This window comes from Ictidomys tridecemlineatus, unplaced genomic scaffold, assembly GCF_052094955.1.
Source record: "Ictidomys tridecemlineatus isolate mIctTri1 unplaced genomic scaffold, mIctTri1.hap1 Scaffold_40, whole genome shotgun sequence".
NCBI lineage: Eukaryota > Metazoa > Chordata > Mammalia > Rodentia > Sciuridae > Ictidomys > Ictidomys tridecemlineatus.
In genome coordinates this window covers 332965-359154 of record NW_027522604.1, presented here as the reverse complement: position 1 = coordinate 359154, position 26190 = coordinate 332965, and the positions used below count along the sequence as shown (strand labels likewise).

The 26190-nt window shown below is 45.5% G+C and overlaps 1 protein-coding gene across 1 annotated transcript in view; it reads right to left on the bottom strand.

Moving 5' to 3' along the window:
* LOC144373456 (leucine-rich repeats and immunoglobulin-like domains protein 1) overlaps positions 1–22328 on the bottom strand; it is a 56314-nt gene extending 33986 nt beyond the window's left edge. The window contains 7 exon segments of the mRNA XM_078036525.1: positions 580–723; positions 1937–1955; positions 1958–2009; positions 2011–2080; positions 4706–4843; positions 14017–14091; positions 22219–22328. Of these exon segments, the coding sequence (XP_077892651.1) occupies positions 580–723; positions 1937–1955; positions 1958–2009; positions 2011–2080; positions 4706–4843; positions 14017–14091; positions 22219–22328 (608 nt within the window).
* Between the last annotated feature and the right edge of the window lie 3862 nt (positions 22329–26190).

The window sequence follows — 26190 nt, the reverse complement described above, 5'->3', positions numbered from 1 at the left end:
GGAGTGTGGGAGTGGAGAGGATGTGGGGAAGGATCTTTTCCACAGCGAGAAAGTGGGGGGTGGGAGGAGGCCCAGGAATGGGGTTCCTTCCTGCAACACCTGACCTGATTCACAAAAATCTCCTCCAAGAGATGTTCCTACTCTGCTATGGAAACACCAACAGATTTGGTTGAGTCTGCAGAAACACTGAGTTGGGACCACAGCAAGGCTCAAAGGACAGGTGGCCTTCTGGGCGCGGTGGAGCAGGACTGTCATCGAGGCAGCTCAGGAGGCTGAGGCAGGAGGATCATGAGTTCAAAGCCAGCCTCAGCAAAAGTGAGGCTCTCAGCTACTCAGTGAGACCCTGTCTCTAAATAAAATACAAAATTTATTGGGAATGGGGCTCAGGGTTTGAGTACAATCCCTGGTACCAAAAAGAAAAAAAACAAAAAAGAAAGAAAAAGGAAAGGTGGCCTGCTCTCCACCTAGTGCTCAGCTGAATGGACACACACAGGCTGCCCCACTCCCCACAGAGGCAGGTTGCAGAGGCCATGGCCTCACCCTTGGGCTGGAGGCCTGCCAGGGCCCGCCCACACTTACAGCACATGCATATTGGACAACCCCCAGAAAGCGCCATCAGTCAGCTTGCTGATGTTGTTTCTCTGGAGCTTCAGCACCTCCAAGCTGTCCAGGCCCTGGAATGTGAGGCCCTGGATCAACGGAATCTGATTCCGATTGAGGTCCCTGAAGAGAAGAAGCCCACAGGCTCGGAGCCTCCCTGTGCACATTCCATACACACACACACACTCCCATGCCGAGTTTCCCAGCCAGTGAGCCAGCGGGTATCGAATGCAAGAACATTTGCAGTCAGGGCATCTGTCGGGATCTCCATGTATGGGGCAGAGTGAGCAAGAGCAGTGGGGGACACCCCATGAAGCACACACATTCACTTGCTGGCTCTAGTACTAGAGAGCCTTGGGGGACCAAAAGGACTCTGGGTGGCCTGGAGGGGCAGGGAAGGACACACAGAGCTAATGGGAAAGCCCTGGTTTCCCTGAAGTATTTCTGCAGCATCTTGTGAACCAACCTCCTCAGCATCATGGAGACCTTCCAGGATCCACACCTGCTGAGCCTCAACAACTGTTCTCATCAATTTAAACCAAATTTCCACTACTGGCTTGTTTTCCTGATATTTACTCTTCTAATATTAAAAGGAAGCCGAAAATCAATCAATCAATCAATCAAGAGCCAGGCGTGTTGGCACAGGGCTATAATCCCAGTGGTGTGGGAGGATTGTGAGTTCAGAGCCAGCCTCAGCAACTCAGAGAGGCCCTAAGCAACTCAATGAGATTCTGTCTCTAAATAAAATACAAAATACGGCTGGGGAGGTGGCTCAGTGGTCGAGTGCCCCTGAGTTCAATCCCCAGTACCAAAAAGAAAAAAAAAAAAAAAAGCAAGAGACAATCATAAATCATCCACCTTCTAAGATTTAGGAGATAAAAATTGCCATATTCTGCTTACTGCCTCTAGCCATGCTAACTTCCTGCTAAATTCAAGAAATGTCAAGGATACCATCAAGCCTGAGGTACATATTTTACGGGTACCTTAAAAAACAACACTAAAATCTTTGAGATAAATAAACAGAATGCATGCAGCCTAAGCACTAGCCACATTAGCTAACCAGCAGGATTCCTTATGTCATCGAGGAGGACACCAGCATGGACCTATATTCAGTGGACCTCATCCCTGCAAGATGAGGTGGGCCACTGGCACCAGACCCAGCTCCAATCTGCTTTTACTAGGTGTTGCCATAGGGGCATTAATTACGGTTCATGCAGAACTTTACTGGGGGCGGGTGGGGGAGTAGGGGTTGCATTTGGTGCTAGGTCCTTGAGGAAGTTTGGCCCCCATAAAATTGGGCTACAACCTTAATTGAAGTGCTGATTTCTGTACTCACAGTTGTGTCAGCCTGGGTACTTGAATGCTTTTATAGGAAGCTGGGTGATCCTGTTTTTGCTCAGGCAAAGAAAAAAGCAGCGACCGTGACAGGTCATCAAATGCTCCCAACTCCAGGATACCAATGTGCTTGCTGTCCAGGTTGCTGGATTGAGTGAGGAGAGAAAATGTCACAGCCATAGGAGGCCTTCCTCGTTCTGTTACAGACACCAGACCCAGCTGGATCTGAGCTGGGAAAACACGCTAAGACACACCCAGAGGGACAGGTTTCCCGAGGAGATGTCTGTTATCATGAGGCTTCAGAGCCTGCCCTGCCACTGCAGGTGGCAAGACTGTCCAAGGTCAACCTCCACTCAGCCCAGAGCACACAGCACCTGTGGCTAGTGGGCCCAAGAAGGTGGGAATGACCATCAGACACCTTCACCCCCAGCCCTGCTGCAAACCTGCCAACCTCGGGCCACACCTGACCCACCACCCTAGGCCAATCGAGAAAAGCCCTACACAAAGCACAAAGTCAGCTCAGAGGCCAGGTCAGATTCCATTCCACAATTTGGGGAATCAGTCTTTAATCCTGAAGTGGGTCTCATTTTTGGACTTACATAATAAGTGTGTACAAGCCAATTCCTTAAAATGATTTTAAATACCTGAAAGAAACCCTCTAGTTAAAGAGACCTAAGCCAAGTTCTTTTAAAAGAAAGCCATACCATGCCTGTAATAACAGTAGCTCGGGAGGCTGAGGCAGGAGGAATGAGAGTTCAAAGCCAGCCTCAGCAAAAGCGAGGTCCTAAGCAACTCAGTGAGACTCTGTCTCTAAATAAAATACAAAATAGGGCTGGGGATGGGGCTCAGTGGTTAAGCACCCCTGGTTCAATCCCTGGTACCCCAGCCTCTGCCAAAATAAAAGAGAAGAAATACTTTTTCAGGGCCATCTCCTTTGACCATGCCGAGTGGATGGACTGCAGTGTACAACACAGACATGTGCATCACACTGTGTGCAAAGCATAGCAAGCAGTGGAAAATAAAAGGAAAAAAAATAAATGGAATAAAATAAATCAGTATTCCTATGGGAAGTTACCCCTCAACACCTTTTTTACTTCTTTTCCTAGACAAAATTTTGGTTTTTTTTTTTTTTAAAAAACAAACAAACAACAATAACAACAACAACAAAAAAACAGCACCTAAGTGAAAAAAAAAAGAAAGCCCAGGGATTCTTCTACCCTGGGGGGAAGGAACAAGGCTCCTCTGGATTCTTTACCAGGTAGAGCCCCAGCACAGGGCACATGAGGATTCTCTAAAAATGGGGCTGGACTGTTTGTTCTTGGCATTCCAGATTAGAGAACAGCCTCTGGGATGAAGATAGAGCAGCCACAAGCTGCCAAAAGAGAAAATCCCTCCTGCTTTCTTGCAGGGACAGAAAGTCAGTGCAATTCTGTTTAGCAGTGGTGATTTCTTGGTTCTGAGAAAGGGAGTGTTGGGCAGCAGCTGGACACCTCGGGACAGTCTCCACTTGAGACTTAACAAAGGCCAATTTCGGCATCTTGATGCAGCCTGAAAATGACTTGGAAAATCTAGGGGCCAAGGTTCATCTTCCCTGAAGGGATTGTTCATGACCACCTCTAAACAGGACTTGCAAATGAGCTCCAAAATGACGCCGAAACAGTGATGACAAAGGGAATGGAAACTCACTCAGATTTGGAAATGTCTCTTCAGATTCTTCCCCAGAGAAACACTTTCCTACCCACAGGCCAGGGGTGCTGCAGGTTTTATCATTTTTACTCCTGTCTACCATCCACACTGCAGGTAAGATGGGGCCTGAACACAGGTAAGAGACACATCAGCACAGTCCTGAGAACACACAGAACCAGGAGCCGCCTTCCCAGACAGATCCTGTGAGCTGTCTGATCACTGTGTGACTCTAGGAAGAAAGAGCCTGGAGAGTCTGCAAAGCACTCTCTCTGCAGTGTGGGCCTCTAAGCTCCCCTGAGCCTTCTCTCCGAGCTCTGCTGGGAAGCAGCCCAGTAAATTGGAGTAAAAGCAGGCTCTATGGTCAGGGCAGACCTCAGAGTCTTGAACTCTTCTGTCTTAGGGGTGAGCTTCCTGGACAGGAGAGTCCACCTCTCCCTGCCCAAGGTGTCCACCTTGGGTGTAACACAGACGAATACTATGGGACTGGAAATGTTCCATCAGTGGGCATCAGAGGCCAATCCCTCCTGCCTTGCACCATCCCCAGGGCTGAAAAATTGTTATGGTTTGGATGTGAGGTATCCCCCAAAAGCTCACGTGTGAGATGGTGCAAGAAGGTCCAGGAGAAATGACTGTGTTGTGAGAGCCTTAACCCAACCAGTGAATGAATTCCTGATGGGATTAACTGGGTAATGGCTGGAGGCTAGTGGGTGTGGCTGGAGGATGGGGCATGGGGGCATGGCTTTGAAGTCTCTTTTTGTCTCTGGAGAGTGGAGTCTCTCTCTGCTTCCTGATCACCATGTGAGCTGCTTCCCTCCACCACATTTTTCCTCCATGATGTCCTGCCTCCCCTCGAGCCCTGAGGAATGGAGCCTGCTATCTATGGATGGAGACGTCTGAAACTGTCAGCCCCCAAATAAACTTTTCCTCCTCTACAATTTTCTGGTTTGGTTTTTTTTAGTCACACAGTAGTGAAAAAGCTGACCAAAGCAGAAGTGAAATATGCAGACTGTGTACAGACCTGGGCAACGGAGGCCTCCAGCTGATCTAGAAACAGAGGGACAGCCCCAGCCACAGAAGTACTTACAGCTCACTTATGTACAGTCCAGGGGGAAAGCTTCCGCTCCGGAATTCCATGATATTACTCAAACTCAGATCCAACACTTCCAAGGAAAGGTAGGCCTTCAGCTGGCTCCCATTCATGCTGTGGATCCTGTTGTGTTGCCTGAAACACACAAGTGGAGGTGACTCGTGCATTTCTTTTTGCAGAGTAACTACAAGAGCCAGGCATACTGGCGGAGGCCTGTAATCCCAGTGGCTCAGGAGGCTGAGGCAGGAGGACCTTGAGTGCAAAGCCAGCCTCAGCAACTTAGTGAGGCCCTAAACAACTCAGTGAGACCCTGTGTCTAAATCAAATATAATAAGTGTAAGAATTCTCTTTCCTATTTTACTAGTTGTTTGCTCTTTCATAACATGATCCTCTAGTGACACTCAAAATGAGTTTTCCTGTTGTTCTTCCCATCCATGATCAGCTGCTGGCTTCAGAGAGTATGCTGGATTTTCTCATATGGGACAAGCTGTTTTCAAAAGTAGGGGGCAAGAACACAGGGTTGATCTCTAAGTACACAATCATGGCATGACCTGCATCTACCTATATACCCACCATAAAGGATGTACCAGTGCAATTGGGCAGCTCCAAACCAATAGCCTTCTGCAATCTTTAAGACCCAGTCCACTGCCATGAGATAAAAGGCTTGTAGGCATGAGTCCATGTTTAGTCATATGGCTATGTGCAGTATTGGGGATTAAACCCATGGTCTCATTGATGCTAGGAAAGTGCTCCACCACTGAGCCACATCCTCAGCCCTCTCTGGTCAGTTTAATCCAACTTCACAAATCACTACGCACTTTCACAAATCACTACTGACACCTCCAATGTTCCAGGCATGGACACATACAGGAGATTAAACACACACTCAACACACACACACACACACACACACACACACACACACACACACACACAGAGATAAAATCATGGTAATCCTCATACTTTGCTGGTGGGACTGCATTTGACCCAGTTACCCACTCCTCAGTATAATACCCAAAGGACTTAAAATCAGCATACTACAATGACACAGTCACATCTATGTTTATAATAGCTCAATTCACAAAATCTCAGCTATGGAACCAACCTAGATGCCCTTCAAAAGATGAATGGATAAAGATAATGTGTTATATATACACAATGGAATATTACTCAGCCTTAAAGAAGAATGGAATCTTGGCATTTGCTAGTAAATGGGGAGAAATGGAGACTATTATCCTAAGTGAATGAAACACATCAATTCCAAGAAAAACAAAGGCTGAATGTTCTTTCTGATATGCAGGTGCTAATTCAAAATGGCAGGTGAGTAGGGAAGAATAGAGGTACTTTGGATTAGGCAGAGGGGAGCAAAGGGAAGGGAGGGTGTTTGGGGGGTAGGAAGGATAGTAAAAGAATGGGACATTATTACCCCGTGTGCATACATAATTACATGACTGGTGTGATTCCACATCATGTACAACCAGAAGAAATTATACTCCATTTATGTTGGATATTTCAAAATGCATTGTACTGTCATGTAAAACAAATTTTAAAAAATAAAATCATTAGAAAAAATTTTTAAAAATAAAATCCTGGCACTCTGCAAAGGGAGAGAGGAGCTCACTGCTGGGTCTCACTGGAATCAAATCCCCTGCAGCTCTAATGGTGTTGTTCCTCAGTTTTCTCATCTAAATGATGCAGCCGAAACCTGTCATTTCTGGAATATGGGCAACCCAACTTAAAACCATGCTAAAGGGATAGCAGACACTAAGGAAAGTGCTCTGAGGGTGTCCTTCCCACCTAGGAAGGCACTGTCCACTATGATTTATTTTCATCTTTAACCCTCGAGGCCTCTGACAAACCCCAAATCTAACCAAGGGACCAGCAGCCATTAATCAGGACAAAGGTAACTAATGCTAAGCGGGGCAGGGCCATGGGCCTGTTGTGAACATGGCTCTGCCTCTCAGATTCAAACTGGGTCAGGAAATGCATGAGAATCTGCTTGGTTGCCAGGTGCAGTGCTGCCTCTCATCTCAGTGGCTCTGAAGGCTGAGGCAGGAAAATCACAGGGTCAAAGCCAGCCTCAGAAACTTAGTGAGGCCCTGAGCAACTCAGTGAGACTCTGTATCTAATTAAATACAACATAGGGCTGGGGATGGGGCTCAGTGGTCGAGTGCCCCTGAGTTCAATCTCTGGTACCCACCCTCCTTTCCCCACCTTAAAAAAGAATCTGCAAGGTAGCAGTGCTGTCCTGAGGGTTCTAGGCACACACTTCTGCCAGGTTGAGAAAAGAGGGGCAGCTGTCCAGCCAATCGGAGCCAGGAAGCCTGCCGTCGCTTACCAAGTGGCATCTCCTTTAAACCAACACTTGAACATTGGTTCCAACAAGGCAGGAACGAGGACCTCTTTCCCTGAAGTTTGGGGGCCTCCCTCAGCTCCTTTTGTTGTTGTTGGTGTTTTTTTTTTCTTTTCACAAGTCTCCCAGGCCCTAAATTCAAAACTAGATTTACAAGGGCCCAACTCTGCTGACAGGGGGAGCCTCCTTCTAATGAAAAGACCCTTCCCTCAACCTCCCCTCAAAGTAATTGCATTCCTTTGTACAAGGAACTTGAGGCTCCATGGATTGGAATTGTTTTTTGGGGGGTGGGGAACTGCATAACTGTATATATAGAATCCCTAGAACTGACAACAACAGAGAACAAATGTCCTGATCAAAACGTGGGCAAAGGGAACCTGGGGCTGGGGCTCTTGCCTAGTATGTGTGAGGCACTGGGTTCGCCTCAGCACCATATAAAAATAAATAAATTTTTTAAAAATTGGCAAAGGACTTTATAGACATTTCTCCAAAGAGGACCAAGTAGCCAACAAACCCATGCAACCATGTTTGATGCATGTTTGGTGCATGCCTGTCACCCCACTGGGATGACAGGCATGCACCACCATCCTTGGTGCCTTTCTTATTTTTTGAGACAGGATTTCACTAAGTTGCTGAGGCTGGCCTCAAACTTGTAATCCTGGGCTGGGGTTATAGCTCAGAGCTTGCCTGGCATGTAGAAGCCCTGGTCCAATTCCCAGCACACGACATACACACAACTTGTGATCCTCCTGCCTCAGCCTTCCAAGAGGCTGGGGGGAGGGTTATAGGTGTGCACCACTCCACCTGGCTCATTTCCATATTTCCTAACACATTTGCTTATTGATTAGTCTTCTTTTAGTCTGGCTGGTGGATGGTCCAGCAGGCAATTCCTCCACCAGAAGGAGAGTATGGTTCTTTATCGTGAGGAAAAAAAACATACCCACCTCAACTCTGGCCATAGATTCTACACTGAATACAGACACAGAGCTCCACCATCTGAGAGTACCACTCAATTTTTGAAGACAACTATTATTTCACACTTCCAGGGATAAATAGCATGCTCAAGAGATGATTTTTCACCTGAATCTTCATGATGTCTGAAAAGGCTGGGCCTTCTGCTACATATTAGGAAGTTTTAACAGCAGGGGAGTGAAGAGAAAGGAAAAAGGCCTCATTTATTCTCACTCCTTAGGCAAGAATAAATAAATGCTCCAGCCCCCACACAGGCAGGCACACGTGTGCATGTGTAGTCATTTTGAAGAATGCTAGCAACTATTTATTACTCAGTATGATTTCACCTGTGCCTCAAGACTAATTACCGACAGTCCCAGCTCAGGTCCCAAGGCCAAGACTAATTTTCCAAAATTAAAGTCTAGGTCTCTTTCCCCCCTTGCTTTCAGGCTGATCCCTTAGGGAGACTTTAATTATTCACCCAGCCCCGGGGGGTAGAGGCTTTGGCTGCCTCCCCTACAAGACCTGCTCTTAAATTACACTTTAATGTGAATTGATCTCTGCACTATGGATAGTGTAAAGAAGATTGATCTCTTCTCTCTCTCTCTCTCTCTCTCTCTCTCTCTCTCTCTCTCTCTCTTTCTTTTTCTAGAGGGTTTGCTAGAGAGTTAGGTATTCCCATTTATTTTATGTCACTAGCAGATCCAGCCAGGAAGAGGGCTCAGGCTGTTGCTGCCAGTGATCTCTCCAGCTCCTCACTTGCCTCACTATGAGAGAGGTCACCCACAGGAAAGCAGGTTGCTTTCCTCCCAGGCTGTGTTCTCTGGGACTTACAATTTATCAGGATGTTAAATATCGCATCCCTTTTATTTAATCAGTTTTTCTTCAGCTAAGAGTTCACAGAAAATTAGAGGACTTAGAACCATCTTAGGTATTTTTATTTAATTTATTCATACTCTAAGTCTTCCAGGTACATTTGTTAATAGGAGAGAAAAATTTTCCTCAAAAGCAAATGACAGCCGTGCGCAGTTGCTCATGCATGTAATTGCAGTGGCTGGGGAGGCTGAGGCAGGAGGATGGCAAGTTCAAAGATAGCCTTAGCAACTTAGTGAGACCCCAACAACTCAGCAAAAAATATTTAGACATAAAATATTTTTTTATGAAAAAGGCTGGGATGTGGCTCAGTCATTAAATACACCTGGGTTCAATCCCTGGTACAAAACAACAACAACAAAAAGCAAATGACATTTTCAGATATGTGGACACCAGAGGCTGAAAGGAAGGGAATAAAGGAAGTGAATGCTGATGGGTGGAGGGTGTGAAGAGGGTCTCTTTTTGGGGTGGTAAAAATGTTTTAGCATTAGATACTGGTTATGGTTGGACACCATTGAGAAGGTACTAAAAGCTGAACTGTATATACCTCAAAGTAGTTAAAATGTTGAATTCATTAATTTCATCTCAATAAAAAAAATCCAAAGAGCCCAAGTGCAGTGGTGCACACCTGTCATCCCAGGCTGAGGCAGAAGGATCATGAGTTCAAAGCCAGCCTCAGCAACTTAAGTGAGATCCCCTGTCTCTAAATAAAATACAAAAAAGGGCTGGAGATATGGCTCAGTGGTTAAGGGCCCCTGGGTTCAATCTGCAGTAACTGCCCCACCCCCCCAAATTTTTTTTCAAGATTAGAAATATTTCAGCGTGTTTAAACACACACACACACACACACACACACACACACACACACACACACACCTAAGGATTTTTGACAGCAATTTCACAAAGTCACAAGTAACTGTGTCAACCTGGTTTTTGTTTTTATCTCCCACCTGGTGGACACAGGTCGGGGAGAGCAAAGGAGGTGGCAGAGTGAAGAGGCAAGTTCTGACAGGTACCATCACCACTTGGAGAGGAGGCCGGGCAGACACAGCCAGGGTGGCCTCTGCATGGGGTTCAGAGTGAAAATCAGTTTTCAGCCTGCTTTCCTCCCAGGACTGAAAACCAATCAGTCCTCCACACCACAACCAACCTCCTCCATGGCGTAAGTGCAGAACTGCCGCAGGAAAAGCAGAAATGTTTCTTTAGCAGAAATGTTGCTTATGCCTCAGACAAAATTACTGTTGCCATGGAAACTGTAACTTGAGTTTCCTGAACTTCGAATTTTAAAAAAAAAAATCTCAAATGTGAAATTCGACTGACAGACACTGCTCCCAGTTAACAAAAGGCTGTTTCTTTTTCTGAGAACTATTTTTATGAAATTAGTGACCTCGCTTCAACCCAATCCTATTAAAAGCTTTCCTGGAGTTTTCTTCTTCCTGTTATTAAGGATAAATGGCTCTGGTATCATCCTCAGGACAAGATGCAAATAAATCTGCTCTCTGACAAATACTTTAATTGAGTTAGATCCCTTTAATCAGAAAGTATTAACCAATTGAAATTGTGCTGTAGGACCCAAGTTCCCAAAACTCTAGAACTCTATCTCTCTGTCTCTCAAAGCCTTGATATTAAAGTCAGGCACAAAACAAAAACCTCTTCCCAGGAGACCCTTCCAAGTGTGACATCCAGCAAAGAAGGAAACTGGAGTCTGAGAACTCAGGGAAGTGTGACCAAGATGAAGAACTCAGCTCCAGAGGTCAAGTCTAGGATGACAGGTGTCTGAGCTGAAAACCACAAATCTGCTATTTCTGCTGAAATACACAAAGTACCAAGAGCAGCTACTGGACAGACAGACCAACCATGTCTTCAGTGACATTGCCCCTGCCTTTGACTTCTGGGTCACCCAAGAAATTGCCGCCTGATTCAACAAAAAAGAAAAAAAGGAACTTGTCCCAGGTCACACCTGCATCGGAGGCAGAGAAGGATACACACCAGGTCTCCACTTCTCCTTTCTGCATTAGCCTATAAACTTGTCGAAACAAAGTTGTCTCCTCGAACTCACATGGCTCACAGTAAGCATATTTTGCTTACTTTTCTGATCCTCCACCTACTCAAAAAAGGGAAATAAACAGGGTGGCACATGCCTATAATCCCAGCAGCTCAGAAGCCTGAGGCAGGAGAATTGTGAGTTCAAAGCCAGCCTCAGCAACTTAGCGAGGCTTTAAACAACTCAGGGAGACCCTGTCTCTAAATAAAATACAAAATAGGGCTGGGGATGTGGCTCAGTGGTGAGCTCTCCTGGGTTCCATCGCTGGTACCAAAAGTGGGGGCGGGATAAAATACTGAAGGACTAAGGACTCTTAGATGTCAGAGTACAGCTCAGTGGTATGGCACTTGCCTAATATGTGAAAGGCCCTGCGTTCAGTTCAATCCCTACTGCCACAAGCAAGCAAAAATGAAGTTTGTAACTATTAGCACATTTTGTGTCATTGCTCCCACATCACCTTGGAACAGCCTCTGGGACACAACTTCACGGGGCACAGGAGACACCTAATAAATACTCACAGAACATGGGACACATTTTAATTCTAAATTTCTGCAAGGCAACAGTACCTATCAGGAATACATGTTCTTCTAAGCTGATCAATGGTCACCGCTTCATGGATGGAGATGCTAAAAGCCTTGCTGGGTCAGAATGGGAAAGATGTCCTTTGGCTACAAAGTGACTCTCATCCACTCTCTAATCAGACTCTGTTGTTCTCTCCTCCATCCTTCACATAGACCACAAAGGAAACCCAGAAATGCATGCAGGGTGACCGCAAAATCATCTAGACTCCTGCTCCCCAGAGGTCATGCTGCTAACCTAACTGTCTGCAGACACTCGGTCCAGGCATCCAGTCTGAAAACCTCCAAAAAGATGAAAATAAAGACCCTTCCATTTCTGTTGTCTCAGAGAAATCACTGCCCAAGTCAGATGGAGACTAACTTCAGGCCAGAGAGGTTGCCAATGCTAACCTGCATTCTCCAAAACTGAATCGGAGTGAGAAGGGAGCCCTTTCCCTTCCCCTTCCCCTTCCCCTTCCCCTTCCCCTTCCCCCTTCCCTTCCCCTTCCCCCTTCCCTTCCCCCTTCCCTTCCCCTTCTCCCTTCCCTTCCCCCTTCCCTTCCCTTCCCCCTTCTCTTCCCTTCCCCCTTCCCCTCCCCCTTCCCTTCTCCCTTCCCTTCCCCTCCCCCTTCCCCTCTCCTTTCCCTTCCCCCTTCCCTTCCCCCTTCCCTTCCCCTTCCCCCTTCCCTTCCCCCTTCCCTTCCCCTTCCCCCTTCCCTTCCCCCTTCCCTTCACCTTCCCCCTTCTCTTCCCTTCCCCCTTCCCCTCCCCCTTCTCTTCTCCCTTCCCTTCCCCTCCCCCTTCCCCTCTCCCTTCCCTTCCCCCTCCCTTCCCCCTTCCCTTCCCCTCCCCCTTCCCTTTTCCCTTCCCTTCCCCTCCCCCTTCCCCTCTCCCTTCCCTTTCCCCTTCCCTTCTCCCTTCCTTTCCCTTCCCCCTTCCCTTCCCCCTTCCCTTTCCTTTCCCCTTCCCTTTTCCCTTCTCTTCCCTTTTCCCCCTTCCCTTTTCCCTTTCTTTCCCTTCCCCCTTCCCTTTTCCCTTCCCTTCCCTTCCCCCTTCCCTTCCCCTTCCCTTCCCCCTTCCCTTTTCCCTTCCCTTTTCCCTTCCCCCTTCCCTTTTCCCTTCCCTTTTCCCTTCACTTCCCCCTTCCCCTTCCCCCTTCCCTTCCCCCTTTCCTTTTCACTTCCCTTATCCCTTCCCTTCTCTTTTCTCTCTCTTCTCTTTTCTCTCTCTTCTTCTCTCTTTCTCTCTCTCTCTGGTTCAATACCCAGTATCCCTCCCCTCCAAAGAAAAATGTCAGAATTACATTTTTCTTTCATGACATTCAGAGATGACGTCAACTGTCCAGGTTAGGGTGAGCCACCACCCAGCCCCTCCCCAGGCTTTCCTGAAGAACCCTCAGCAACCTTGAAAGGGTTTAGCTCCAGAGCATGTTTCACAAGGCTGCTCCCTGAACACAGGGCCCGCAGCCAGCCAAAATCCAAGATCGACACACTAACCCGAGATCTTATTAATAGTGCCTTCCTGCCGAATCCCCCTGCTCAGCCTGTTGAGTTCCAGGGTTTCAGAGAAAAGGACGCACGCAGGTGAGCAAATTAATTATAAAACCAGCAAAATCAAGATAAAGTAAAAATGCACAGGGCTGGACAGGGAAGGGAAGGAAATTCAGTAGGAAGGGGGTGCTCTGCTCGGGAAGCTGCCAAAAAAATCTGGTGGAGCACATGGCTGGACTCCCAGCTAGGAAGACCTATCAGGCTGCAGGAGTAGGGCCAGGCTAGGTGCCTCGTCCCCAGCAAAGGCAAACGGCTCAAATGATCACAACCCGGGGCTTCCTCGCTGTGTTTTTTTGGTTAAAACCTTTTATGTACTTATTGGTTCCCTCTGTAAGAACACCCAGATTTCAATTCAGTCTATGATTGACCATGACAATGAATTCCTCTTTTTCTGCTGATTTCTGAGGCCAGGGGGCACTTTATTATTATATATATATACACACACATATACATATATATATACACACACATATACATACATATTATATGTATGTATATGTGTATATATATTAGAGCCCTAAAAGTAAACTGAGTCTCAGTCCCAAATTCACTGGCACAGAGCTGAGCCTGCTATCTTATAATTCACACAGCTTCCTTTAATTCCAGTTTATTCACCTGAGCTGCAACTTCATGGGTCAGAGAGCAAGTAGAAAAGTCTTAGTGTCCCCCAAATGGGAGACAAGTCAAGGGCTGGAGAGTGGCTCAATGGTAGGGTACATGCCTAGCTAGCATGTGTGATTCCTGAGGTTCCATCCCCAGCACTGCCAGAAAAAAAAGGGGTGTGGGGGGCAAAACCTCCAGCTTTTGATTCAGCAAAACCCCAGAACAGCAAACAAGGCATTTTCTGTGTTGAAGGTCATTCTTCACCAGTGAGCAAGCACGCCACCACAAGTTCTCCTGTTCACCACAAGTTCACCAGTGTCAGAAAGCCAATGCCACGGCCCCACCATGGCCCAGAGCCCCCAGATGGCACTACTCACAGAAAGAGAGAAACCACGTGTGGAGAGGCAGCACTCAGGGACGGTATGGCTATCAACTCATTATTATGGAGGTACCTGTAACAAAAGCAAGAGGGAATGGATCATATGGAGCACTTAAGTTAAGGGTTTAGAAACACAAATATACAAGGCCAATCGAAACCACCATGAGCCAGGCGCGGTGGTGCAGACCTGTCATCCCAGCAGCTTGGGAGGCTGAGGCAGGAGGATCGTGAGTTCAAAGCCAGCCTCAGCAACTTAGTGAGGCCCTAAGCAACTTAGTGAGGCCCTGGCTCTAAATAAAATATAAAAAGGTCTGGGGATGTGGCTCAGTGGTTAAGTACCCTGGGTTCAATCCAGCTACCAAAAAATAGATAGATAGATAGATAGATAGATAGATAGATAGATAGATAGATAGATAGATGATAGATAGATAAATAGAAACCCCCTGCTGCATTCACCACAGGAGGTGTGAAATAAAAGAATCCACAAGTGAGTTTTAAAAGAGAAAGAAGTTCTACAAAGTCACAAAGCCTAACTATTCCTCACACCCCTGGTATGAAATTAACACTAACATCAAGTTCAGAAAAGAAATAAAAACTTACAGACATTGAGTAGGGAGAATAGGCCCAGATACAGGTTCAGGTCAAGTGTGGCCCCAAGTCCATTCTGGTTGGCTCAATCAGTCAGGAACAGATCTGGGGAGGAAAGACTGTCCCCTCCTGGTTGCTCAGTGCTCTGCCTGAACCACAGGGCAACATGCAGGAACAGAAAGCTGCAGCCCAGTGGCTCACTCCTGTGGGGTTCTGAGGTGCTGGTGACATATGGGACCGATTATTTCAATGCCTTCACTATGAAATAACAAAAGGGATGGACTCAGAGATGCTCATCCATTTGAGGTTCCAGCTTCCCTGGACTCTGATGAATTCTCTGGATGGTCTTCCAGGAAAACAAACATATACACATGTTTTCTGCATACAGACATTGTGAAAACCCTCTGCAGACAGGATGTGCTCTCCAAGTTCCCTTCCTGCTGGAAGGTTCTAAATCTCTCTTTCCACCATTGATAACTCTTAATGAAAGGGAAAGCCCATGGACACAGCTTGCCTTGTCTGCCCCCAGAGGCTGTACAATCTGGCCTCCTTACATAGACATGTATTTACAAATCTGGGAAGAGAATCCAAAAATCAGACTTGCAATGTGAGCCCAAGAAACCTCAGGAAGGCAAAGCAGTGTCCAGGCATTCTGCTGGGTGACAAGCTGGAAAGAAATTGTACTTGAGATGCAAAGTCAAGGGAATAAAACTGGATTATCTTGTTCTCGATTTTTTAAGGGAGGTACATCTTACACACAGGGCACTCTCTGAAGACAGGCCACTGGCATGACAGCTGTATTCATACGAGTCGAGAACCCACATTTGTCTGAACAGAATAATCTGGTTTTCTGCCATCTTTTACAGATATGAATAGCAGAAGTGAAGAAGAAAGACAGAAAGAAAGGCCTTGAATTATCCCATTTGCTTTCTTCAGTGCCAAAGCCGGTTAGGAATGAGGCTTGACAATTACTGGGCCGTAGGACACAGAATGCCTGTTTCAATAACTTCATGACTGAAGCATCTGGCAGAGAGAAAGCAGATCTGTATCATGTGGCAAATCCTTGTTTGTGTGTTGAAATAGGCAATTAATTACTTTAACAGTATGTTATCTGACGGCCCCCTGAAGCAGATGGTTTCTCTTCTACCTTTTATCTCTCCCAACTCTGCTTCAAGATCCATTTCTCACTGTGGTACTGAAAACTCTCCATCAGTCTTAATCATGACCAGGAAAACTTCACAGTACCTATGAACACACTTTTCACGAGAGGACACCCTCCGTTTTTACCTGAGCAAGAAAAGCTCAGCTCAGGAGCCTGCTACCACCAAGGTGTCTCCTAGAGATTGACTCTAAAACAGAAGAGGAGGTAATAAGAAGAGTAGCAGATAACTTAACCAAAGGCTTACTATCTACCAGATGAGCTCTAAGAGGTTTTCAGCCTATGGACTCATCTTTTGGACCCTAGAAGTGGGTACCAGGAATGTTTCCATTGAAATATGAGGTGTTAAATAATTGGACCAACATCACTAGCAGAAAATAGCAGTGGCTCAAGAAATCTGGCCCCAGAGTCTGGGTTCTTATCTACTATCCTCTGTTATACTATCATTATCTCCCCAGGGGCACTCGACCACTGAGACTCATCCCCAGGCCTTTTTTGTATTTTATTTAGAGACAGGGTCTCACTGAGTTGCTTAGGGCCTTGCTAAATTGCTGAGGCTGGCTTTGAACTTGCAATCCTCCTGCCTCAGCCTCCTGAGCTGCTGGGATGACAGGCATGCATCACCACGCCCAGCTTGTTTCTTTATGATTGTAGCGAAACCCCTGTATGAATTATGTAAAGTAATCATCACAACAACTTTGTGTTAGGTTCCAGGCACTACTGCTGTTTCCTATATGACACTCATTTCCCAAGTCAGTTTAAATAACCGGCCAGGGGAACATGGCCAAGAGATGAACAGTGACCTCAAATCAGAGAAGAGCAAGGAGCAAACAAGCCAACAAGCATGGAGCTGGCCAGAAAGCTCCTAATACCTTAGGTAACATTGAAGTCGTTTTTCTGCATTGATTTGAATTTGAACCTAAAACTGAGTATGTAAAATCTCGGGCTAATGAGCCTTGTCTCAGGCCACCTAATATACATAAGACAAATCACTCCACCCCAATTTCACAGAAATAAAGGAACATGGAAAAAGGGTGTGATGACATTTCCCATCTTGACAGAACTGCTATATGTAGAGTACGCAGGGACAGTGGGGCAGGGCTACCAATTAATGGGGCATCCATCTAGATGAGTATCCCCAAGTCCACAGGCTGGGTCAGAAATAGCAGGCTCTAATCTCAACAGGGCCACCCAATGTAGGAACAAGACAGTTGAGCTCAGAGGAGGGGAACTGAACAGATTGCTTATTTTGGGATCATTTCTACTTAAAAAAAAAGAAAAGAAAGAAATTGCTGGTGCAATGCAAGTCTACTTGCTCCACTGAGCACTGGCTCACTCTCCGATTGCTCTATCCATCTCCTATTGAAAGGAGAATGAGATCCTCCAGAGGCCACAGAGGCAAAACTCAGCTTTGAGACTCTGAGAGCTTCTTGCCAGACTGAAATAGAGACTGATCAAAAATAGGACACAGCCGGAGCTTTGAGGGAAAAGACATTTTCCCTCAAAGGGATTTTTAGCCGTCTCCATGAAGTTAGAAACTTTCGGGATTAAGGAGGGTATCAGATGCAATCTTTTTACTATCTAGGGCTATGCAGTCTCACACCCAATCCCCTAACCTTAACTTCTTCCCTCCAGCCTACAAATGAAGCTGATTTTCATCAAAGGCCCTAAAATTCTTGCTGAGATATCTGGCTTCTATAAAACTTTTCCTGATGATTCAGAACCAAGAAGTGCCTCAAATGTATCAGACAATGAATCACGGCCCAACCCAGGAGCTGGAAGGAGGTGTAAGTTAGGTCAGTGGGGGCTGCGAGAGTCGCCTGACCCCAAGGCAGAACCTGGACAAAACCTGACCCACTCAATTCTTAAGGTCAGAGGGGACTTGTGGGTCCCTGAGTTTTCTCTCCAAACTTACACTCACTTAGCTCAGTTCAAGGGAAAAGTTACATTTAAATGTTACAAAGTACATTTCACAGTACATCATCATTTATTATCTTAATGAAGTTTGGCCTTTTATCCAACAATATAAAACCCACCCAAGGAGTATCCTGGGGTTATAGCATTTTTTTTTCTTGCCAGACTTATTGATTGAAGAGCTGATAGAGGCACACAGTAAAGATTTCAAACCATTTCAAAAAAGAATACATGGAGTATACAGTGAAAAATAAAGTTCCCATATCTTTCAGTCTCCTGGCCTACCTCCAAGGGGAACCTCCTGCTGCAGGCTATGAGAGATGTGCATGTGTTTTTATTTTACACAAATGCTTCTATCTTGTGGGCTGTTCTGTACTTCTCTTTTCCCCTCAGTAATATATCGTGAGGAGGTCTTCACAAGTCTTTCAGCCAGCTGCAGAGTAGTCCTCTGCTGGTATGAGTGGTTTAAAAATTTTTTTTGTTGTATAAAATTTACTGGTTTATTTCGCCAATTTGTTCTTGGTAGGCAGAATGGTTGTTACAATTGCTTCCAACTAGAGATACAGATCCAACTACTAATAATAGAGTCAGGAGGAGGGCTGGAACTTTGGTTTCCCTTCTTTTTTCCCCCCTTACTTATTAATCTATTTATTTATTTATGGTACTAAATAAATGAACCCAGGGCCTTATGAACCCAGGGCCTCATTTGTGCTAGGCAAGTGCTTTACCACTGAGCCACAGCCCCTGGTTCTTCTGTTTTTAGCTTATTTTGAGACAGGGTTTCCTAAATTTCCTAGGATGGCCTTAATCTTGCCATCCTCCTGCCTGAGCCTCTGGGGCAGTTGGGATTACAGGTTTGAATCACCACATCAGCTTGGTTTTGTTTCTTAAGAGGGAGAAAGCCATCAGGAGCACACAGGTACATGATTTCAAGAGAATTAATAACTGAGGTTATGCTTTAGCTACTGGAGAATAATGCATACTAAATAATTGCTTTAGCAAGACTTCATGATACATAATTTCTAAAATTATTTTTGTATAAATACAAAGAATATATAGCTCTCTCTTGGTATCTGTGGGGTTAATCGTAGAAAACCCCCTCAACCAAAATATGCCCAAGACCTTTACAGAAAACTGTAGCAGTATTTGTATAAATCCTATGCATCTCCTCATATATACTTTAAATCACCTCTAGGATACTCTGAATGTTATCTAACGTTGCATAAAGGCTATGGAAATAGTTGTTACATTGTATTTTTAGGGAATAACTACTAGGAGAAAAAAAGTTTGTATATGTAATTTTTCCCTAATATTTTCAATCAGAAATTTGTCGAATCCATGGCCATTAAACCCATTGACATGGTGAGGACTGGCTGTGGTCACTTTAACAAGTGCATACAATAATCAGGGTGAACATGGACCAAGTGCCAGAGTCTGTTGCAACCCTAAATGGCAAGCCAACCCTTTCAGGAAAATAAGAATTATAATCCCACCCCAAAAGAAGAAACTGAGACAGAGTGGCAGAAAAAGAATTTTTTCAATATGATTACACAGCTTGCATTTTTTTGTTTGTTTTTGTTTGGTTTGGGAGTTTTCTTTCTCTTTTATTTCTTTCTTTTCTTTCTAGTACTATGGATTGAACCTAGTACTAGAACGACTACACTGAACGACTGAGCCACATCACCAATCCTTTTTCTATTTTATTTAGAGACAGGGTTTTTCTGAGTTGCTTAGGGTCTTGCTAAGTTGCTGAGGCTGGCTTTGAACTTGCGATCCTCCTGCCTCAGCCTCTGGAGCTGCTGGGATGACAGGCATGAGCCACTTAGCCCAGCCAGCTTATATTTTAAAGTCAGATCTCCTCCTCCTCAAAACTTGCAGTACCTTTGTTTCGCTTTTCAATCAATGAAAATAATACAAGTGCCAACCTTATAGGGTCTGGGCAGGTTACAGCTGAAATAATGAAACATAAAGGTTTAGGATACAGATATGTGGGAAATGCCTAGCAGGTGGTAGTGATTCACAGCCAAAAACAGTGCCTCAGAGCAACCCCTACCCCACCTGCGCCCAGCATACAACCACCATGTGCTCTCCTCATGCATGCGCATGCACGTGGGGAGGCAGCAGGCAGCAGCCTTAGATGCTGGCAGCACAGCGAGCCATAAATACCTAATAGCAGACACAGGCTAGGCTTCCTTGCCCCTCAGAACATTTTAGGTCAGTGGCTCTGGTGAGCACATAGGGGTATCCATAGCAAGAAGTTTCAGCCAGGCAGCAGTAATGTGAGTTGAGCACTGTTTTCATGGAGGACTGTATAAATAGCCTTCCTATTATAGAAGAGCCTCAGTGTCCAGCACTGAGGCCCTCCCTGGTGAGCCCTCAGGGCTGTGGGCAGTGCAGACCATGTGGCTTCAAAGCAGCTGTCTAAGCGCCCCCATCCTCCAAGAGCCTCCAAATGGATTTCTCCCTCTAACCAACCCACAGTATTATGTGGTTCGAGGGCCTCCAAAATTAAACTGCTGCTGAGCCACCCCATGCTCCTTTGCCAGCCCTGGCTCTGACACTCCTTGGGGTTTGGAAAAACTGGCTGTCCCCTGGGAAACACTCAGGCCCAGCTAATTCTGATGCAACAGGGTATCAACTGTGATCCTTGAGGGTTTTTTTTTTTTCTTTTTTTGGTTTGTTTTGTCTTTTCTTCCACATCCTTTCCCATCTCCTACCACTCATCCTGACACCTCTTTCAATCTCCAGGAGTATCAGAATTCCTGCAGGAAAAGCCCCACAGGCTTTCAGTGAGGAGTTCTGCTGCTCCAGGCACCATCTCCAGAGAGTCCAGGGAGTGGCACCAGGGAGAGAAGGCAATCACAGTAGGTAAAAAGTTCAACCTGTCAGTCTCCAAAAATGTGTTTCTAAACTAGCACTCAGCCAGGGCTGCCCAGTTCCAAAAGTAGCAAAAGAGAAATGATACTCAGTAAGACTTTGCCATAGCCAGGGCCAAAGCATCATCTTCAGTTAATAACTACAATGATACTGATTGTGTGTCACTGTGTCGATGGCACAGAGGAGGCAAAGGAAACACTGAGGAGCTGTCACTTGTCCAGGGACACAGACTCAAAACGAGAACCCCAAGGGGCAGAACCAGAACTCAAATGTCAAAATCCAGTTCTGCTTGCCACTAAAACGAGGGTTTCCACCCCCACTTCACCCTACTGTGTCTGTAATAGATGACCTCGGTTTTATAAGGCCCACTCAGGAAGGCAGTGCTGGGGGTGGGGGGATTCCACTCTTAAAACAAGGAAACTAGAGGTTAGTGGTCAAGAGAGCCAAACTCAATGGAAGTTGAAAGCCTGTGTGAGCAAGGAATAAGAACTAGGGAGCTAGCAAGATCAATGCTGAGAGCACCGTCTGAAGCATCCACAAAGAATGTGTTAAAATAATGTTTCTTTTTTAAAAAATGTCAAAGTGATGGCAGGGTTGGGAGACTGAGGCAGGAGGATCACGAGTTTAAAGCCAGCCTCAGCAACTGAGAGAGGCCCTAAGCATCTAAGTGAGACCCTGACTCTAAATAAACTATAAAAGAGAGCTGGGGATGGGGCTCAGGGGTTAAGCTCCCCAGGGTTCATTTCTAGTAAGGAGGAAAAAACATAATGCAAAGTAAATTCCATTATGAACAAAATATCAAAAAAGTTTAAATCCAGACAGGGTCAGCAACAGTGCTATGTCAAGCCCTGCTGGAGTTTTGGGCAATAGGAAAATGATCAGTACTACTGATTCTGCCTCAGTTCAAAGTTTTTATGTTTTGCTCCTCGTAGATATTTGAGGAAGGGGGATTAACTGATTTTTTCTTAAAGCATTGCATGAAAATAGCCATTACCTTGATTGCTGAGTTTGGGGTGCCCTCAAAATTTCTATGCCAGAGTCAAGCACCCCACCTTCCCCATTTTCATGTCTTATTCAATCCTGTCCCTCCAGCACCCAGGACAGTGCCTGGCATAGAAAAGGTGCTCAAAGAAGTGTTAAGTAGAAGCCCAGATGATGTCAGAGAAAATGCCCCAATTTTAATTTTTGTTCAACTCTAAAAAAAAAACCACAGCTAGGCTTTGGGGCCATTATTAGGTACATAAGAATTACTTGAACTCAAGCACTTGTAGTACCATGACAGTCAACCTGAAAAGTGAGATGACTACCGAGTGACAAATGGGAAGGTAGGATATACAGCATGGATACAATGGGAAAAGGGGTAAATCATGAACCATGCAGAGGAGCACAAGATTTCAGCACACTACTCATAATAATTTATGTCAATTTAGAACTTATGAATTGTTTATTTCTGAAATTTTCCATTTGATATTTTTAGACTGTGGTTGACCACAGACAACTGTACTGTCATTTGTCAGTAAAGGCATAATGATGCAAATACCCCTTCGCAAGGGCTTACACTGCCCATCTCGGAGAGTAAGGAATGCTGCAAAATGAAAGGATTTTCTCCAAGATCTCTCCACCCCTCTACCAACCAAACAGAAATTTAGGGAAAGCACTCACACTTCCTGTTGATTTGGCAAGTCCTCAAAGCCAGCAGGGTCAATCTCAGAGAGTTTGTTGTAACTCATGTTTCTGGTAAAGAAAGGAAAAAAATAATCTATACTTGGCATTGTGCCCTAAATTGAAAAATTTTGTCCTTCCCCACTTAACCCTTCCCCCAAAAAATCCAAACACTCTCCCTCCTAATTCCCATTGTCTCATGCATTATTTTAAGTAACATTATTGCTACTGAAATTAACAAATATACCTCTCCTGCCCACTTGCATCCATAAACAAGGCACTGAAAGCCAGGCAATGAACATTCTGACCACCTAAGGCAATGGATTCAAGCAATATGATTTTATCACCTAACAACCTGTAAAGAAATCCTAAAGTGAGACAGACCCCTATCCACATTAAGGTGTCCTAGTCCAAATACTGTGCACCAAATACTTTGAAAAGTCCAGGGCTATTCTTTTATACATACATGGAGTCTAACTTCCCATTCTTGTGGTTGGACATGATGTGGAGTTTCCCTGGTCATGTGTTCTGTCCCATTCATTCCACTGTATTTCCCATTCCCATCCCTCTCCCTTCCCTTCATTCCCCTTTGTCTCATCCAATGAACTTCTATTCTCCCTCCATCCCTTATTGTGAGTTAACATCTGCATATTGTAGAGAACATTTGGCCTTTGGATTTGGGGGATTTGCTTATTTCACTTAGCCTGGTAGTCTCCAGCTCCAACCATTTACCAGCATATCAAGGCTATTCTTAATGATATTTTTTATAAATGTTTGACTAATGCATCAACATCAAACAGCAGTAAAGAAATGAAGAAAAGGTGGTTCAAGCCTTTGATTGTCTAAGCCAGTGGTTCTCAATCAGGAATGATTTTACCCCGGCACCCCCCCATGCCCCCCCACCATGGGGAGACAGCTGGCAGTGTCTAGAGACATAAAGACACAGGCAAACAGGTGGTTCTGGTGTCTGGTGGGTAAAGGACCAAGGCTGCTATTCAACATCCTACTGTGCACAGGCACTGTCCTACAACAGAAATATCCAGCCCTACGTGTCAATACTATCCTGAGATTGAGAAATCCAGGTCTAAACAAGAATTCAGGACTCAAAACTGCTCAAACACAATTTGAATGGTTGTTTACAAAAAGAAACTACAAGATTTGGAATTATAAGGCTCTTTATGAGCACAGTATCCCCATGCTGCGATCATCACACAGAAGAAGAGAACCAGGTGTTAAGACATTCACACTGGTGTGAACCCTAGGCAGGGAAAGCCAGCAGAGCAGCCTTCTTGGGTGATACCAGCTGTCTCACTAGCTCAGAATCACACCTTTCTTCCCATTCACCCCAGCTGTACCCTCCAAGACCAAGAAGGGGTTTGGGCAATGCTCAGCTGAGCTTCTTCAACCCAGACCAGCTTCATCTTTTGGGGACAGAAACTATGTGATGTGATCTCCAAATCAGCCCCAGATTCTCACTCTGTACTCCTGCTGCCAAAGTTAAGTCCACCCAGCCCGAGCAGGCCAAAGACGTTGACATTTCTCATCTCAGCTATTCATTCCACTGACATTCCTGCCAATGAGCAGCCCCAGTAATCAGGAGTTTAAAGTCTGCCTCTGAAAACGTCACCTAAGTGGCAGCTATCTTTTAAGGTTACTCCAGAGACATTTCAATCAATACTAACCTAGAACTGGAGCCATTTCCCTGTGACATGGAAGACATTCATCTAAATAAAAGTCAAGCTGTGCTGGAAACTAACGGTACCTCTGTGTTTGTGGCACAGCCTGAATTAAAGGCCATTTTTTCCAGAAATTAAGAGCCCGTAAAGATTGAAGGTGGTAACTTAAAAAAAAAAAAAATTCAGTTGTAGATGGACAAAAAATAAATAAATAAGCAAACGTGTTATGTGGTGCTGAGGACTGAATGCTGAGTTGCACACTTGTTAGGCAAGCGCTCTGCTGCTGCACTACAGCCTCAGTCCAGGTGTAACTTTTAAAGCCAGATACTGAAGTCAAGTGCAGGCTTGCCAGTACTCGGGGGTATTTATCAATGGGTACATAGAAACCAACAGGCTAGACCTGAGAAAGAAAACCCACAAAGGGATAATTTCTCATGTCAGAAAAAGGACTGAGATTTTCTTCTACTCTGAGAGGATTATCATGGCGGATGAAGGGGATGGTGGCTACCATTTCTACAGGTAAAGATACTGCAAGCTTCAGGCTATACTTCATGTCATCACAGGTAATATGAGAGATGACCTGGATGAGACATGAGAGAAGGGCTCTCAGAAACCATGGAAGCAAGAGATGCAAAGAGCAGGTGCTTCATGCAGCTGGCCAAATGACCAGGACACCAGCACACTTAATGGTTGACATTTGCTCTCCATTTCAGAAACAAAAGCCAGCATAGATGAATCTTCTTCATTTTCCAGAAAGGCTCAAAATATGAATTCTTACGGGAAATCCTTTGTTTTTGGTGGTGGTGGGGGGGACTGAACCCAGGGGTGCTTACCCACTGAGCCCCATCCTTAGCCCTTTTTATATTTTATTTAGAGACAAGATCTCACTGAGTTGCTTAGAGCCTCATTAAGTTGCTGAGGCTGGCTTTGAACTCACATCCTCCTGCCTCAGCCTCCTGAGCCCCTGGGATCATAGCCAAGTGCCACCATGCCCAGTAGAATCTTTTAAATACTTGGGGTAAGGGATAGGCCAAGCAACACCTGTCTTCCAGCCACATCTGGCAAGAAGATTGCCAGTTTTTTACCTGATCTGGGCCACTGGCTCTTGAGGAAGTAGTTCTGAGTGAAGGGCTTGTTTCTGGCTCCCTATGTGGCCAGGAGTAGAGCTGGGACTCAAAAGGTCTTACATCATCCCCTGATGGATCTTCTTTGAAGTCACTTCCCTCTTTCCTTCCTAGAAAGTGTCTACCTACATCCTTCAGCTACTTAGAATAAAACCATCCACATCCCCACCACCCTCTCTGATTTCCCTTTAAAGAATCAACATCATCTCCCTAAAGTCCAGAAGTGCTGTCAACATTCTGTTTTCTGGACCAGGCTACCTGAGAAGAGAGTCCTCCCCAAACATGATTATCCAGAGGCCAAGCAGCATCAGGATTGACAGTGAGATTCCAGGACAGAGCCCCAGAGAAAAAGACCGTGTACATGGAAACGTGAGCTCCCGCTGGGTCAGCCCAGAGGCAGGGAATATTATGAGTTTCAATGAACTGGAAAAGGAACATATGAACAAGTGTCAGGGCTGCCTGGAGAGTCTCCTGTTGGACGCTTGTGGGCAACATAGAGAAACCCAGGGTGGAAGCTCATGTCTCCTGAACAGCCACTGCCTCAGGATGGAACTGCCCTAGCATTCAAGTTCGAGAAGTAACAGGTACCTAAACCCAGAACAAGCCACTCAGCCTCAAATGCTCCATCAGGCAATGGGGAAAATAATTGAATGTGTTCTACCTTTTACAGACAAACATACAATCCTCACAGGCACTATTTTGGTGGCCCATTTCAGGGAGAAAAACTCCCCATGTGATTTTTTATTTTTAATTGTGGGAAGATGTGTACAACATAAAGTTGACTTCCTATTTTAGCCATTTCTCAGTGGGCTGTGTGCATGCCTACATTCACATGTCAGGCAATCATGACCACCACCCAGTTCAAGGACCTTCTCAAGATCACTAGCAGAAATTCCACACCATTAAACCGGGACTCTGCCCCATGTGTCCACCACCCTTGGAAGCCAGCCACTCTAGGTTCCTTGTGGAATTGCAACCAGATGGTACCTTTCCTCCTGTGCCTGGCTGATTTTGCTGAAATCCGTGCCTTCGAGGTCTAGCCATGCCCGGATAGTGGCACACACCTATCATCCCAGCAGCTCCAGAGGCTGAGACAGGAGGATCATGAGTACAAAGCCACTCTAAGAACTTAGCTTGACCTTGTCCCAAAACAAAATGTAAACAAGAATGTA